This window comes from Schistocerca piceifrons, chromosome 11, assembly GCF_021461385.2.
Source record: "Schistocerca piceifrons isolate TAMUIC-IGC-003096 chromosome 11, iqSchPice1.1, whole genome shotgun sequence".
Taxonomy (NCBI): Eukaryota; Metazoa; Arthropoda; class Insecta; order Orthoptera; family Acrididae; genus Schistocerca; species Schistocerca piceifrons.
In genome coordinates this window covers 83,496,048-83,513,612 of record NC_060148.1, presented here as the reverse complement: position 1 = coordinate 83,513,612, position 17,565 = coordinate 83,496,048, and the positions used below count along the sequence as shown (strand labels likewise).

General features: G+C 41.8%; 1 protein-coding gene across 3 annotated transcripts in view; it reads left to right on the top strand.

The window, feature by feature from the left end:
• LOC124720053 (histone acetyltransferase KAT2A) overlaps positions 1-17,565 on the top strand; it is a 343,302-nt gene that overhangs the window by 262,591 nt on the left and 63,146 nt on the right. For all 3 annotated transcript variants that reach the window (XM_047245315.1, XM_047245316.1, XM_047245314.1), the window contains one exon: positions 16,417-16,622. In XM_047245315.1, the coding sequence (XP_047101271.1) occupies positions 16,417-16,622 (206 nt within the window). The remainder of the gene's footprint in view (positions 1-16,416; positions 16,623-17,565) is intronic.

Below are 17,565 nucleotides of genomic sequence, written 5' to 3'. Positions count from 1 at the left end.
GATGAATACGCTAAACAGATTCAGAAGGATGTAGCTTGCAGTAAGTACTGGGAGATGAAGGAGCTTGCACAGGATAGAGTAGCATGGAGAGCTGCATCAAACCAGTCGCAGGGCTGAAGACCACAACAGCTACTAACCTATAACTTATACTTCTTGGGAATTGAAGCTAAGGTGAAAAGAAATCTTTGTTCTACAGAAGTGCTGAATAAAAATATTGTGTAAAGTTGATAACCAAACATCTTACAAAAGTGTGTTCAGACACACACACACACACACACACACACACACACACACACACACACGCACACACACGCGCGCACGCTCCACACGATGGTATTTGTGTAACTTCCATCTAGATTATGTATCCCTGTGTAGGGCTCAAAATGGAGTTTTATATTCTGGTGTAAAATGCTGCCAGTAGGCATCATGCTGGAAATTGAATAACCAATGTAAAATAGTACTCCATTGGCCACTCTGTCTACAGTTTATCAGACTGGTTGAGTTTTGCTATTTGGGGAGTAAAATAACTGATTATAGGTGGGTAGACATAATATAAAATTCAGACTGTCTGTAGCATGAAAAGCAATTCAGATTTTTTTATTTATTTATCTTTTCGGGGAGGGGGGGGAGAAGAAGAACAAACAGACACTTTGAAACAAGCCACTGATCCTCCTTCTATACTATAAGGGGCAGTCAGATGAAATGAAAACCAAACACCTGCCACCAGGGTTCTAAGGAAGTGATTCTCGTTGGTTTCCTTGAGCATGGTGCACCAATTAATTAAGAGAGGTGTGAAACACCATAAAAGTTAAGGCAGGTGATACGAAAGAAGTGTCAGGAAAAATTTAGTGCAAAAATTTTGTTTTTTCGAGAGAATGCACATCCACACATGGCCAATCGTACGCGAGAGCTCCTACAATACAATTTAAGACTAGTTGAGTAGATCATGGTACCTGATGAGGAGATACTGAAACAGACTGTGGAATAAAGAGAAATATCTGGTGCAAGTTCACTAAAACAAAGGATCAGTTGAGAGGTCACATCCTGAGACTTCAAGAACTCCTCTATTTGTTAGTGGATGGAAGTGTGAGGGAGGGGTAAAAATTGTAGAGGTAAACCAAGAGATGAATACAGTAAGAAAGTTCAGAAGGATGTACGATGTAGTAGTTGGATGGGAGGTGTTTGATCATCCACCAAACAACTCAGATTTGGCACCAAGTGACTACTCTCTCTTCCCACCAAAGAAGACAATGCTTGCTATACAACGCTATGATACTGATGCCAAACCACATGCTGGTATAAACCAGTCATTGCAATCACAGGCACCAGATTTCTACATAGGCGGCATTGAAAAACTTGTGCTACCATATGAAAAGTGCCGTAGTTTGAATGGTGATTATGTAGAAAAATAGCTAAGAGTGGATTTTTAAAATGTGTATAAAAAATTGGTTTATCCATATTATTAATTTTATATTTCAAAATGTCTGTTACTTTCTGGATGACTCTCATATCGTAATGTGTTTGGTTCTTACATTTGAATGGAACTTTTTCGTGATCCCATTGTAGAAGGTGTTGGGTTTTCATTTGACTGTCCCCCATACTAAGCTGAAAAAGATGTGTTTAACATCCGATATCAGTTTAAGTGTTAGGAAATCTCTCTTGAAGGTATTTCTCTGGATTGCAGCCATGTATGGAAGTGAAATGTGGTCAGTAAGCAGTTAAGACAAGAAGAGAATAGAAGCTTTCAAAATTTGTTGCTACAAAAGAATGCTGGAGATAGCCGAGTAAATCAAGTAACTGACGATGATGTCAAACTGGGGAGTAAAGGGATATTTCTGGAGCAAGTTCACTAAAAGAAGGGATCAGTTGAGAGGTGAAATCCTCAGGCTTCATGAAGTCATCAGTTTGGTAATGCGCAGAAGTGCAGGGGGGAGGGGATAAAGTGCTGCTACAGTGACTACAGCACGCATACAGGATAACATCCAAATGATTCCAGATTGAGAATCTCATTCTGGAAACATCCCCCAGCCTGTGGCTAAGCCATGTCTCCGCTATATCCTTTCTTTCAGGAGTGCTAGTTCTGCAAGGTTCGCAGGAGAGCTTCTGTAAAGTTTGGAAGGTAGGAGACGAGGTACTGGCAGAAGTAAAGCTGTGAGTACCGGCCGTGAGTCGTGCTTTGGTAGCTCAGATGGTAGAGCACTTGCCCGCGAAAGGCAAAGGTCCCGAGTTCGAGTCTCGGTCGGGCACACAGTTTTGATCTGCCAGGAAGTTTCATAACACCCAAATGTTGGACTTAGAGAATTTCTGATCGGTAGCATCAGCCGAGAACTGCTAAATGTACATCACGAACCGGGGTCTCAAGGATGAAACGGTTTTGTCTTTATAAGTAATTATTTTGTTAAGAAGGTGTCAGTCTTCATGAAGCCGTACGTGCAGCAGCATCGACTACTCACACAGAAGATGCCACGTTATTATAGGAGAACAAGGTGTACCCGCCCAACAGAGTATAAAGCTATAGACAATATTACTATCAAGGCCGAGAACTATGTAGGTGCACAAGTCGTCTTGCACAGTCCATCACTTTTCTGTGGTGGAGTTCTGAATATTACCCTTAGCAACAATGATGCCAATCAGCAAGGTAATGGCTGGGTTACCATTGCTTTAGTACGTGGGCCTAAAGTCGATAAAGTGGCAGGACTGGAGTCCTTCAACAGCCGTGACATCATCGCTTATCGGACATTCCAGATCGCAGAGGTCTACAATAGAGATATGAGTAAATCCTATTACCTCTCGTCGGAGCCTTTTGTCTTCAGGACGAGAATCATCGTAAAATAAATGAATCTGGATCTGTGTCTATGTGGGTGAAAGGTGTTGACAACTGTAAAATAATTACTGTTGTCGGTGACCTCACTCATTATTATAGAAATTACGTAAAGTATTTCTATCCAATATCCATACAAAAAAAAAAAACCTACAATTGGCTTACTTAATTAATGAGCGTATTGCATCAGCCACATTTTATGCGCTCTGTGTGAGCATTGACCTTAGTGATTACACAACTGCTTATTGCTCTTTGTTTATAAACATGACAAAACAGCAGGTACGCGTGCTGCTAAATAGACTACAGCACACGTACGGGATAACACCCAAATGTCCGACTTAGAAAATTTCTGATCGGTAGTGTCAGCTGAAAACTGCTAGACATATGTCATGCTGCTACAGATTGAGATTCATTTATATTACGATGATTCCTTGTCCTGCGGACCAAAGGCATCGACGAGAGGTAATACGATTTACCCATATCTCTATTGCAGACCTCTGCGGTCTGGAATGTCCAATAAGTGATGACGACACGGCTGTTGAACGACTCCAGTCCTGCCACTTTATCGACTTCAGGTCCACGTACTAAAGCAACGGTAATCCAGCCATTACCTTGCTGATTGGCATCATTGTTGCTAAGGGTAAAGTTCAGAACTCCACCACAGAAAAGTGATGGACTGTGCAATTCGACTTGTGCGCCTACATAGTTCTCACTCTTGATAGTAATATTGTCTGTTGCTGTATAGACTGTTGGGCGGGTACACCTTGTTCTCCTATAACAATGTGGCATCTTCTGTGTGAGCGGTCGATGCTGCTGCACGTACGGCTTCATGAAGACTGCACCTTCTTAACAAAATATAGACAAAAATTGTAGAGGGAGATCAAGAGACAAATACAGTAAGCAGATCTAGAAGAATGTAGATTGCAGTAGTTATTTGGAGGTGAAGAGGCTCGCACAGGATAGAGTAGCATGGAGAGCTGCATAAAATCACATTTCAGACAGAAAATAACAGCAGCAGCAGCAGCAGCAACAACAGTGTTGTTGTTGTTGTTGTTTTCTTCAGTCCTGAGACTGGTTTGATGCAGCTCTCCATACTACTATATCCTGTGCAAGCTTCTTCATCTCCCAGTACCTACTGCAACCTACATCCTTCTGAATCTACTTAGTGTATTCATCACTTGGTCTCCCTCTACGATTTTTACCCTCCAGTGCTAAATTTGTGATCCCTTGATGCCTCAGAACATGTCCTACCAACCGGTCCATTCTATTCAATACCTCCTCATTAGTTATGTGATTTACCCATCTAATCTTCAGCATTCTTCTGTAACACCACATTTCAAAAGCTTCTATTCTCTTCTTGTCCAAACTATTTATCGTCCATGTTTCATTTCCGTACATGGCTACACTCCACACAAATACTTTCAGAAACGACTTCCTGACACTTGAATCTATACTCGATGTTAACAAATTTCTCTTCTTCAGAAACACTTTCCTTGCCATTGCCAGTCTACATTTTATATCTTCTCTACTTCGACCATCATCAGTTATTTTGCTCCCCAAATAGCAAAACTCCTTTACTACTTTAAGTGTCTCATTTCCTAATCTAATTCCCTTGGCATCACCCAACTTGATTCGACTACATTCCATTATCCTTGTTTTGCTTTCGTTGATGTTCATCTTATATCCTCCTTACAAGACACTGTCCATTCCATTCAATAGCTCTTCCAAGTCGTTTGCTGTCTCTGACAGAATTACAATGTCATCGGCGAACCTCAACATTTTTATTTCTTCTCTGTGGACTTTAATACCTACTCCGAATTTTTCTTTTGTTTCCTTTACTGCTTGCTCAATATACAGATTGAATAACATTGGGGAGAGGCTACAACCCTGTCTCACTCCCTTCCCAACCACTGCTTCCCTTTCGTGTCCCTCGACTCTTATAACTGCCATCTGGTTTCTTTACAAATTGTAAACAGCCTTTTGCTCCCTGTACTTTACCCCTGCCACCTTTAGAATTTGAAAGAGAGTATTCCAGTCAACATTGTCAAAAGCTTTCTCTAAGTCTACAAATGCTAGAAATGTAGGTTTGCCTTTCCTTAATCTATTTTCTAAGATAAGTCATAGGGTCAGTATTGCTTCACGTGTTCCAGCATTTCTGCAGAATCCAAACTGATCTTTGACAAGGTAGGCTTCTACCAGTTTTTCCATTCATCTGTAAAGAATTCGCGTTAGTATTTTGCGGCTGTGACTTATTAAACTGTTAGTTCGGTAATTTTCACATCTGTCAACACCTGCTTTCTTTGGGATTGGAATTATTATATTCTTCTCGAAGTTTGAGGGTATTTCGCCTGTCTCATACATCTTGCTCACCAGATGGTAGAGTTTTGTCAGGACTGGCTCTCCCAAGGCTGTCAGTAGTTCTAATGGAATGTTGTCTACTCTGGGCGCCTTGTTTCGACTCAGGTCTTTCAGTGCTCTGTCAAACTCTTCACGCTGTATCATATCTCCCATTTCATCTTCATCTACGTCCTCAAGTACATTGCCCTTGTATAGACCTTTTATATACTCCTTCCACCTTTCTGCTTTCCCTTCTTTGCTTAGAACTGGGTTTCCATCTGAGCTCTTGATATTCATACAAGTGGTTCTCTTTTCTCCAAAGGTTTCTTTAATTTTCTTGTAGGCAGTATCTATCTTACCCCTAGTGAGACAAGCCTCTATTTCCTTACATTTGTCCTCTAGCCATCCCGCTTAGCCATTCTGCACTTTCTGCCGATCTCATTTTTGAGACATTTGTATTTCTTTTTGCCTGCTACATTTACTGCATTTTTATATTTTCTCCTTTTATCAATTAAATTCAATATATCTTCTGTTATCCAAGGATTTATACTAGCCCTCGTCTTTTTACCTACTTGATCCTTTGCTGCCTTCACTATTTCATCCCTCAAAGCTAACTGTTCTTCTTCTACTGTATTTCTTTCCCCCATTCCTGTCAATTGTTCTCTTATGCTCTCCCTGAACTCCGTACAACCTCTGGTTCTTTCAGTTTATCCAGGTCCCATCTCCTTAAATTCCCACCTTTATGCAGTTTCTTCAGTTTTAATCTACTGTTCATAACCAATAGATTGTGGTCAGAGTCCACATCTGCCCCTGGAAATGTCTTACAATTTAAAACCTGGTTCTTAAATCTCTGTCTTACCATTGTATATTCTATCTGATACCTTCTAGTATCTCCAGGATTCTTCCATGTATACAACCTTCTTTCATGATTCTTGAACCAAGTGTTAGCTATGATTAAGTTATGCTCTGTGCAAAATTCTACCAGGTGGCTTCCTCTTTCATTTCTCTCCCCCAATTCATATTCACCCACTATGTTTCCTTCTCTCCCTTTTCCTACTCTCGAATTCCAGTCACCCATGACTATTAAATTTTCGTCTCCCTTCACTACCTGAATAATTTCTTTTATCTCATCATACATTTCATCAACTTCTTCATCATCTGCAGAGCTAGTTGGCATATAAATTTGTACTACTGTAGTAGGCATGGGCTTCATGTCTATCTTGGCCACAATAATGCGTTCACTATGCTGTTTGTAGTAGCTTACCCGCACTCCTATTTTTTTATTCATTATTAAACCTACTCCTGCATTACCCCTATTTGATTTTGTATTTTTAACCCAGTATTCACCTGACCTGAAGTCTTGTTCCTCCTGCCACCGAACTTCACTAATTCCCACTATATCCAACTTTAACCTATCCATTTCCCTTTTTAAATTTTCTAACCTACCTGCCCGATTAAGGGATCTGACATTCCACGCTCCGATCCGTAGACCGCCAGTTTTCTTTCTCCTGATAACGAGGTACTCTTGAGTAGTCCCTGCCCGGAGATCCGAATGGGGGACTATTTTACCCCCGGAATATTTTACCCAAGAGGACGCCATCATCGTTTAACCATACAGTAAAGCTGCATGCCCTCGGGAAAAATTACGGCTGTAGTTTCCCCTTGCTTTCAGCCGTTCACAGTACCAGAACAGCAAGGCCGTTTTGGTTAGTGTTACAAGGCCAGATCAGTCAATCATCCAGACTGTTGCCCCTGCAACTACTGAAAAGGCTGCTGCCCCTCTTCAGGAACCACATGTTTGTCTGGCCTCTCAACGGAGACCCCTCCGTTGTGGTTGCACCTACGGTACGGCTATCTGTATCGCTGAGGCAAGCAAGCCTCCCCACCAACGGCAAGGTCCATGGTTCATGGGGCGGAAATTCAACATAGGCATAATATTTTTATTACATCTTTTCTATGGAAGCATATAAACAGTCATTAGTGATCTATGCCATATTCATATAATTTCTCCATTATTTGTCTAATAACAAAAAACTGATGAGAAATGCCTCTATTTGACTGGAAACCGTGTTTGTATTCTCTGAGAATATTTGGAGCACACTTCTTTAAACTTTCGTTCAGCACCCCATAAAATATCTTGTAGGTTGTCTTCAATACAGTTATGCTTCAATAATTTTCACAAGCAAGCTTTTCTTCTTTCTTATACACGGGATATATTATTCCAGATTTCAGACCTCAGGCATGCTTTCACTTTCCCACGTGTTATTTATGAATGCACGTATTCCACATATTACAGGATGACTGCCAAACTTCGTAAGTTCTGGCACTACCACGTCTTCACCAAGTGCACGATTATTTTTCAGTTTGTGTGTCACTAACTCCACCGCCTGTGTTGTTGGTCTCCATTACTGTTTGTAAGTAGGGAAACACTTGGAAAAGATGGTCTGCAACGTGCCACACAAAGAGGACATGTACAGCAGCGGAACCGTAATAAGTTGTTTAAGTGCCAGAGAGGCTCAATGGCACCCTCTTTTTTTGTGGCCGGACATGTCAGTATTACACAATGCTCAGTTGATGCAGAGCCGTTACACTCCGCAAGCCACCCAACGGTGTGTGGCGGAGGGCACTTTACGTGCCACTGTCATTACTTCCCTTTCCTGTTCCAGTCGCATGTGGTTCGCGGGAAGAACGACTGCCGGAAAGCCTCCGTGCACGCTCAAATCTCTCTAATTTTACATTTGTGATCTCCTCGGGAGGTATAAGTAGGGGGAAGCAATATATTTGGTACCTCATCCAGAAATGCACCCTCTCGAAACCTGGACAGCGAGCTACACCGCGATGCAGAGCGCCTCTCTTGCAGAGTCTGCCACTCGAGTTTGCCAAACATCTCCGTAACACTATCACGGTTGCCAAATAACCCTGTGACGAAACGCGCCGCTCTTCTTTGGATCTTCTCTATCTCCTCTGTCAGCCCGACCTGGTATGGATCCCGCACTGACGAGCAATACTCAAGTATAGGTTGAACGAGTGTTTTGTAAGCCACCTCCTTTGTTGACGGACTACATTTTCTAAGGACTCTCTCAATGAATCTCTACCTGACACCCGCCTTACCGACAATTAATTTCATATGATGATTCCGCTTCAAATCGTTCCGCACGCATACTCTCAGATATTTTACAGAAGTAACTGCTACCAGTGTTTGTTCCGCTATCATATAATCATACAATAAAGGATCCTTCTTTCTATGTATTCGCAATACATTACATTTGTCTATGTTAAGGTCAGTTGCCACTCCCTGCACCAAGTGTCTATCCGCTGCAGATCTTCCTGCATTTCGCTACAATTTTCTAATGCTGCAACTTCACCGACATCATGGGGTGAAATACTGGTATGCGAGTGTATCTGAATGCAGCAGAATGTTTGATTTCCGAGAGGTGGGTCTGTTGTTCTGTGACACGGCTCGTACAGGGCACGCTGCTTCAACAGTGTGGCGTATGTGGAACCAGTGGAGAGATAAGGATACTGGATGGCACAATGTGTCCACAGTATGAGATGACTGCCATTTTGTCCACTTGGCTGTAACTGACACAACAGCTTCACCCACAGTGTTGGAGAGACATTGGAGCACTGCAGCAGGTGTGAACATGTCTATGTCGATGGTTTGTTGCCTTCTTCTGCAGGCTGGACAGGTGGCACACATACAATTGCATCGGCTCCCATTGACCAGAACCCACCAATACTGCAGATTGAAATGAGCCCCTGAATGTTGACAGTGACGTGCTGAGTGGCAAAATGTAGTGTTTTTGGATGAATCCCACTTCATCTAGTCCTACTGTGAGAGCTATATACATAATCAATGCCACCAAGGTGAAAGCTATTGGACAGACTGTACTGCTGAGCAGCATAGCAGACAAACCCCGTGTTTGATAGTTTGGGGCACTATTGCCTATATCGTGTGTTCTCGCCTCCTACATCTTGAGGACAATCTGAACAGCTGCTACATCAGGGAGATTTTACAGCCCGAGGCATTGCCTTTCTGGCAGGCCGTTCCACAATTCATATTTCAACAGAACAATGCCTCACTGCATGTGGTGAGGAATGTGGAGGCCTGTCCATTCACCTGAAATTCCACACTCAGAACATATGGGATGTGGTCATTCAGCAGCTTGTTCGTTCAGGTCCATCTGCAGCCACAGTTGATGCTTTGTGGACACTCCTACAAACTGCGACGTAGAGTATTAGACAGCAGCACATTCAGGCGGTCTGTGACTCCGTGCCGTGACATCTAGCGGCTCTCATTGCAGCACGTGCTGGCACTACTCCGTACTGAATTTCCACAGTCACAGTGCATGTACAGCCCTGTAATGCTAATCATTTGTGTTGTGCCATGTCCGTAATTGGTGGAATAAATGTCATTGTGACCACGTCTCTCAGATTTGATGTTTCCCTTTTACCAAACAGTACTGTATTTGCTTTTCCCCTTTTCATCTTCTCTTGCCTCTATACTCTCCTCCTGTTCTTGTCGATCTCTTGATACCTGTTCTTATCTTTACTATTGCATGATTGAATTTTCTTGTTTGGTCCTGTTCCTTCAGTTCTTCTATCTCTTGAGATTTAGCTTCTAGCAGTTCTTTTTCTTTTTGTTAGATATCCTCTGAACATTTAATTCTTAGTACACCTCCACATTTCTTCTCGTCTCTTATTGTTTTTCTTGTCTACATTCATCATCTAACCATTTTCTTTGCTTCCTCGTTCACCACTGTCTGGATCCTGTTCCATCTATCTTAGTTTCATATTGGTTCCTCTCCAGATGGGAGGAAATTGGTAATTTGTATTTGGTGTGCTTCTACAATTTCAGTATCATTTAGTTTTTCTATGAATATGACATAGATCTCAACTTCCTGTTTGTTGATTTTAAACAAGCTTTTGGTGGTGTTACCTGGCCAGCATCCTACACTGAAGTGTCAAATAATCTAGTATAGGTATACGTACTCAAAAACAGATATATGTAAACAGGCAGAATATGACATTGTGGTTGGCGACACCTATATAAGACAACAAGAGTCTGGCGCAGTTGTTAGATCAGTCACTGCTGCTACAATGGCAGATTATCAAGATTTAAGAGTGTCTGAATGTGGGGATTTTCCCATACAACCATTTCACGAGTGTACCGTGAATATCAGCAATCCGTAAAACATCAAATCTCCAACATTGCTGTGGCCGGAAAAAGACCCTGCAAGAACAGGACCAACGATGGCTGAAGAGAATTGTTCAGTGTGACAGAAGTGAAACCCTTCCGCAAATTCGTGCAGATTTCAATGATGGGCCATCAACAAGGGTCAATGCGTGAACCATTCAATGAAACATCATCGATATGGGCTTTTGGAGCCAAACGCTCGCTCGTGTACCCTTGATGACTGCACAACAGAAAGATTTACGCCTCGCCTGGCTCCGTCAACACCAGAATTGACTCTTGGTGACTGGAATCATGTTACCTGGTCAGATGAGTCTTGTTTCAAATTGTATCGAGTGGATGAATGTGTATGGCTATGGAGGCAACCTCATGAATCCATGGACCCTGTATGTCAGTAGGGAACTGTTCAAGCTGCTGGAGGCTGTGGGGCATGTGCAGTTGGTGTGATGTGAGACACCTGGTGCATCTAGATATGACTCTGACAGGTGACACGTACATAAGCATCCTGTCTGATCACATGCATCCATTCATGTCTGCAGTGCATTCTGACGGACTTTGGCAATTCCAGCAGGACAATGCGACACCTCTCACATCCAGAATTTCTACAGAGTTGCTCCAGGGACACCCTTCTGAGTTTAAACACTTCTGCTGGCCACCAATCTCCCCAGACATGAACATTATTGAGCCTATCTCGGATGCCTTGCAAGGTGCTGCTCAGAAGAGGTCTCTACCCCCTCATACTCTCATACATTCATGGACAGCCATACAGGATTCATGGTGTCAGCTCCCTCCAGCACTACTTCAGACGTTAGTCGAGTCCATGTCACGTCATGCTGCAGCACTTCTGCGTACTCGCAGGGGCTGTACAAGATATTAGGCAGATGTACCAGTTTCTTTGGCTCTTCAGTGTATAAAGCACAAACAGCATTGTGAGAAGGAAAGTTGCCACTCACCATATAGTGGAGATGCTGAGTCACAGATAGGCACAGCAAAAAAATTTCACAATTGAAGCTTTCGACATTGGCCTTTGCCAACAATAGACCCACATACACACACAAACACACTCACGCAAATGCAACTCACAGACACTACGTGTGTATGAGTTGCAGTTAAGTTGTGTTTGCGTGTGTGTGTGTGTGTGTGTGTGTGTGTGTGTGTGTGTGTGTGTGTGTGCAAAAGCATGCTTGCTTGTGTGTGTCTATTGTTGGAAAAGGCCAATGGCCAAAAGCTTTAATTGTGAAATCAAATTACAATGAAATCCAGACCATTAGCTGCCTACAGGTGTTGATAAATATCAACGGGAACAGTTGAAAATGTGTGCCCCAACCAAGACTCAAAGCCAGGACCTCCTGCTTACATTGCAGGCACTCTATCTGACTGAGCCATCTAGAACACAGAGGATAGTGCCACTGCAGGAACTTATCTCTGGCATGCCCCTGTGAGACCCACATTCCCAACTTACTGTCCACACACTACATTTGTAGTGCTCCAGCCCACTATATTCATGACTCGCGGCAGTCAGTCTACTGAATCCCTTCAGAGTGTGAGCAATCTGAGTGCATCTGCACTGAAGATGATCATTGGCCTATAAGCCTCATCTATATATGAATATGGTGTCTGTTCTTTCGGACAGATACCATTGACCAGTATTGACTACCTCATTTACTTCATATGTTGGCTCTATGAGCTGTTTTCTTTTGCTGAGATACAATTTAATCCAGTTATGTGCTGCTCCACTAATATCCCAGTTCTGAATCTTACAAGTAATTTATCATGACTGATTGTATCAAATGCTTTTGATAAATATGGTAATGGTGCTCAGGCTATATTCCTTCCTATCTAGGGCTTGTAGCATTTCATACATAAAAGTTAAGGCTGCTGATTCGTTCGAGTGATTTTTCCTATAACAATGTTGTGATTCTATTAGTGTATTATATTCATCTATAAAATTAGACATTCAGTGACTAGTCACTGAGCTCCCCTGAGAGATCCATTCTGCTGTTACTGCACCTCTACTTCATTTTTTTTTTTGTTTATTTGTATGCAGCATGCTCCATTACAGTATTTGTAATACTACATTTATGTAGTTTGTTTGTGTGTGTGTGTGTGTGTGTGTGTGTGTGTGTGTGTGTGTGTGTGTGTGTGTGTGTGTGTCTATATATATATATATTTGTTCGGTAAGTCACCTCATATATATATATATATATATAAACAAACACAAACATACACACAAAATTCTAGCTTTCGCAACCAATGGTTGCCTCGTCAGGAAAGAGGGAAGGAGAAGGAAAGACAAAAGGATATGGGTTTTAAGGGAGAGGGTAAGGAGTCATTCCAATCCCGGGAGCGGAAAGACTTACCTTAGGGGGAAAAAAGGACAGGTATACACTCGCACACACGCACATATCCATCCACACATACAGACACAAGCAGACATATTTAAAGACCAAATATGTCTGCTTGTGTCTGTATGTGTGGATGGATATGTGCGTGTGTGCGAGTGTATACCTGTCCTTTTTTCCCCCTAAGGTAAGTCTTTCCGCTCCCGGGATTGGAATGACTCCTTACCCTCTCCCTTAAAACCCACTTCCTTTCGTCTTCCCCTCTCCTTCCCTCTTTCCTGATGAGGCAACAGTTTGTTGCGAAAGCTTGAATTTTGTGTGTATGTTTGTGTTTGTTTGTGTGTCTATCGACCTGCCAGCGCTTTTGTTCGGTAAGTCACCTCATCTTTGTTTTTATATATAATTTTTCCCACGTGGAATGTTTCCTTCCATTATATATATATATATATATATATATATATATATATATATATATATATATATATATATATATATATATATATATATATTTATTTATTTATTTATTTATTTTGTATGATGATGATGATGAGAGAAATGAAACGAAACCCAGTGCTGGCACATACCCTGCTGCTCGCGAACATCACCGAGGGGGCTGCCGAAGTTAACATCCCTATCTGACAGACGGATCACTACCAACAGTGTCACATGTCCTCACTTTGTGAGACACTGCAGATTGGTTTGGTATTTATACCAGTTCATTGGTGCAAAGACTTGTGATCGGGGAGTTGACACTTCACCTACCTTCGCCAGCCAAATACTGGCAGTGAAAAGGTTTTCAATGAACAGGATTCGAACTGGCTTATCCTTAGGTCAAGTGCCACTACATGAGCGTGCATTAGCAACATCGACCTTGGGTGTAGGGCTGTCGATAAAAAATAGAGCTACCGATATACCAGTATTTTTTCCAAAAATATGTCAATATATATCAGCAATATTTTTCCACTGATACATCAATATGAAATTGGTAATGTTGATTGCTGATATTTTTATTTTATATTATGTTTTTTCACAATTTTCGAAAAATATTTGAAGTTGTTATTTTGAAATTTTATTAGGACATAATTTTACTTTCATTGTGTAATGGAGTCTCAGTACTTTTTTAGCTCTCATTATGTCCACTCTTTCTCTTTGACTGTGTGAAGAGAGTATATGTGGTACAAAAGAACAACACTGATTGCACTAGGGAGTGGTGGTGTGAATTGAATAACAAGATTTCCAATGTCAACAAATGTTAAATCCTGCCTAGTCATCAAAGATAGGGTGTCTAGGAAACCTGCTTTCTCGGATTGCTAGACAACAATTTGAGCAAATCGTATTAATGGGTTTTATTATGAAAAGTAATCCACAATACTTAACTTTGAGAATTATGTAGATATGTTGCAAGCAAAGGGTGACATGCAAAATAAATAAGCTTCTTCACTTTATACAATTCCTTATATACAGTTGACATTCTATTCAGGTTGCTAGTCTTGAGGCTTCTGTAGAACTAGGCAGTGGCCAGTCGGGTGCAGCGCGTATGTCCTCTTCACACAGGGGCTACTGCTGTTGCCTACAATCAGATGACATCTTGTCACAGCCATCTCCGGTCTATCGTTCCCGACTAGCGTGTCGGCACTCGACTTCACGCTGTAATGACAAACGGTACATCAGTTGAGTTACAAAACAATTTTTAACACAATTAGTGTGCTATTCCTTCTCGTTTTCCTTAGGGGAATAGACAGGCTGCTAGCTTGTTGATTTACAGAATATCTAATAATAAAATCAATACTTCAGTACACACCTGTAAAACTGGCAGGATACAGGGTGTCACGAGGTTTTCCCCCGGTTGCTGTAGGTTATCCCTTAGATTATTTGGAACAAAAAATGTAAATACAGTAATGTGATCAGATCCATAAATGAGGAGCTACCACAGAGTTCCGAAACATGCCACGGTGTATGGAGCACTAAGCTTGTGTTCACAGGACACACGATCAGTCTTAGGTAGATAAGTGCAGCGAGTGGTAAGTTTGCATAATGACCACGTTGTTGGTAGTGCAATCACTGTTTACTGTTATTGTCCCCTGTGTACAGTACACTTCGTTATGCCATACAAGTTTTCATCACAGGAGTATGGAGAGATGGTGTACATTTTGGGCTTCCGTGAAGGTAATGCAAAAGCTGCTGTTGCTGAATACCACCGTCGGTATCCTAACTAAAGGATTCCTAGTGCCAAAACATTTAGTGGAACATATCAAACATTACTAGAAACTGGTACTCTTCCCAGTATTCGTATTCGCTCCGAAAGACATTGTGACATTCAGGAAGAGGGAAACATTCTTAATTCAGTAGAGCACAGTCCTTATTCAATTACAAGACGCCTAGCTACCCGATTGAACATTTCACAATCTAAGGTATGTAGGATTCTTCTTGAGAATGGTCTGTATCCTTTACATGTGCAGAAAGTTCATCATTTAGAGCCACACCATTGTGCCAACCGTTTGCACTTTTGCAACTGATTAAACAGAAATCGGCAGCTCTATCACTTCATAATGTTCGGTGATGAGGCAACCTTTACAAGAGATGCCATCAACGACATGCATGTCTGGGCAGACGAAAATCCTCATGGCATGTTAGTATCTCAGTTTCAAAGCAGATTCAGTGTGAATGTCTGGTGTAGTGTTGTGTGTGCCAGTCACTGGGGCCGTTTATTCTCCCCAGAAATTTAAATGGTCAGATCTACGAGAAGACTTACCGCAGCTTCTTGAAGATGTTCCTCTGGGAACAAGACGCCACATGTTCGTCCAACATGACGGAGCACCTGCACACGTCCGCCATGTGGTAACAGCTTATCTTAATCGGCAATTCCCACATCGATTGATAGGTCGTGGGGGCCCTATCAACTGGCCTGCCAAATCCCCAGATTTAACTCCCCTAGATTACTGCTTTTAGGGGTAGGTGAAAGACATCGTGTACATAGTTATTGCGGAAATGCAAGAACAATTGATACTACGCATCTTTAGTGCCGCAACAACAATAAGGAACGAGCACGTGAAATTATGAAATACTACTCACACAGTTCACTGCCATGCGAATCTTTGCTTTAAAATGCAGGGAGGAAATTTTGAACACTTGCCTTAAATCCACTCTGAATGGAAGAAACTGCTACAAAATTTTTAAATTAATTAATATGTGCGTTTTTGACAGGGAAATCCTACAATAAAAGTTGATTTCTGCCATTTTTCTGAGTTCTTTTAGTTAGCACCTTAATTATGGATCTGATTTATTTACAATTTTTGTTCCAAATAACCTAAGGAATATCCTCCAGAAACTGGGGGAAAACCTTGTGACTCACCCTATATTTACAATGTGCAGCTGATATTTTTATAGGCAGGTATTGTCAATATTTTTCCCACTGATATATCAATATAATGATACTTTTTTTCAATATATCGAGAGCAGTTAAATATCAATATATTGGATTCCTGATTTTTAAAAAATATCAACAGTCCTACTGTGGAGGCAGGTACTGCTTTACTATTGACAACACAGTACTCCTTGCATCGTTTTTTTACCAGTGAGTCCAGCTGCATTACGTAGGAGTGTCCCGGTGCTTTTCATCAGGCAATGTATTTGTGCCACTCACAGTGAAGTGTGGACCACTGAAATTTCCACAACATCCGGCAAGGCTAAAGTAATATTGACAGACGTGTTGCATTTCACAGGCCGTCTTTCCCGAAAACGCACCCCGAGATGAGACGGCAAAGCTGGAAGAGGCGCGTGGCATCATCAGCTTCCATGTGGTGGGCAACTCGCTGATGCGGCCCGTCTCCAAGTCGACGATGCTGTGGCTGGTCGGCCTGCAGAACGTCTTCTCCCACCAGCTCCCGCGCATGCCCAAGGAGTACATCTCCAGGCTCGTCTTTGACCCGTGAGTATCTAACTCTCCTTCTAAACGTGAACTCTACAAAACATTGTGAATTTCCAGAGGAGCATTCATCGTAACTGGTAACTCGGTGGTAGTCATGCAGAACTATCTGCTGCATTGTAGACAGTTCACATGGGATGAGAATAGAATCTTTTGAAACGCAATGCTACAGAAGAATGCCAAAGATGATACACAAGTAGATCACATATCTGGTAAAGGGGTTCTGAAGTGATTTGGGGAGAAAATAAAATTATGACATTATTGAACAAAAAGAGAGATACATTGTACAAGGGTGGTTTGAAAAGTTCTTGGAATTACCACGAGAGGTCAGCGCTAGTGCAACGAGTTGTTCACGTGATATTCATTGGACTGTTGTCTGTAAGCACGTGTCACATCAGTGCTCTCGGAAGAGAGCTGTGGCGATAACCTGGCTCTGTTGTTGTTCCCATGTAGTGATGTGCGAAGATGGAAAAAATCGAGATTCAAGCAGTGGTTAAATACTTCATAAAGAAAGGTATGAAAGCAAAGGAAATTCATGCCAATTTCCGTAATACATTGGGGGACTCTGCTCCTTCATATTCAACTGTTGCCGTGTGGACAAATGAATTTAAATTTCGTCGGGAGAGCGTAGATGGTGATCCGCACTTTGTTCGGCCAAGATGTATCACTACTCCAGAAATCATTGCAAAAGTGCACAAAATGGTCACGGAGAACCACCAGTTGAAAGTACGCGTAAATGCTCATGCTTGCCATATGTCATCTGAAAGGGTATATCACATTTTAACTGAAAAATTAAAAATCAAAAAATTATTTGCAGGATGGGTGCTGTGACTCTTGATGCTGAATCAAAAAGGCACAAGAATGGACATATCGGAACAATGTTTGGTCCGTTTTAGGAGAAACGAACAAACTTTTGTGCCAGTTTGTGACCACAGATGAAACTTGG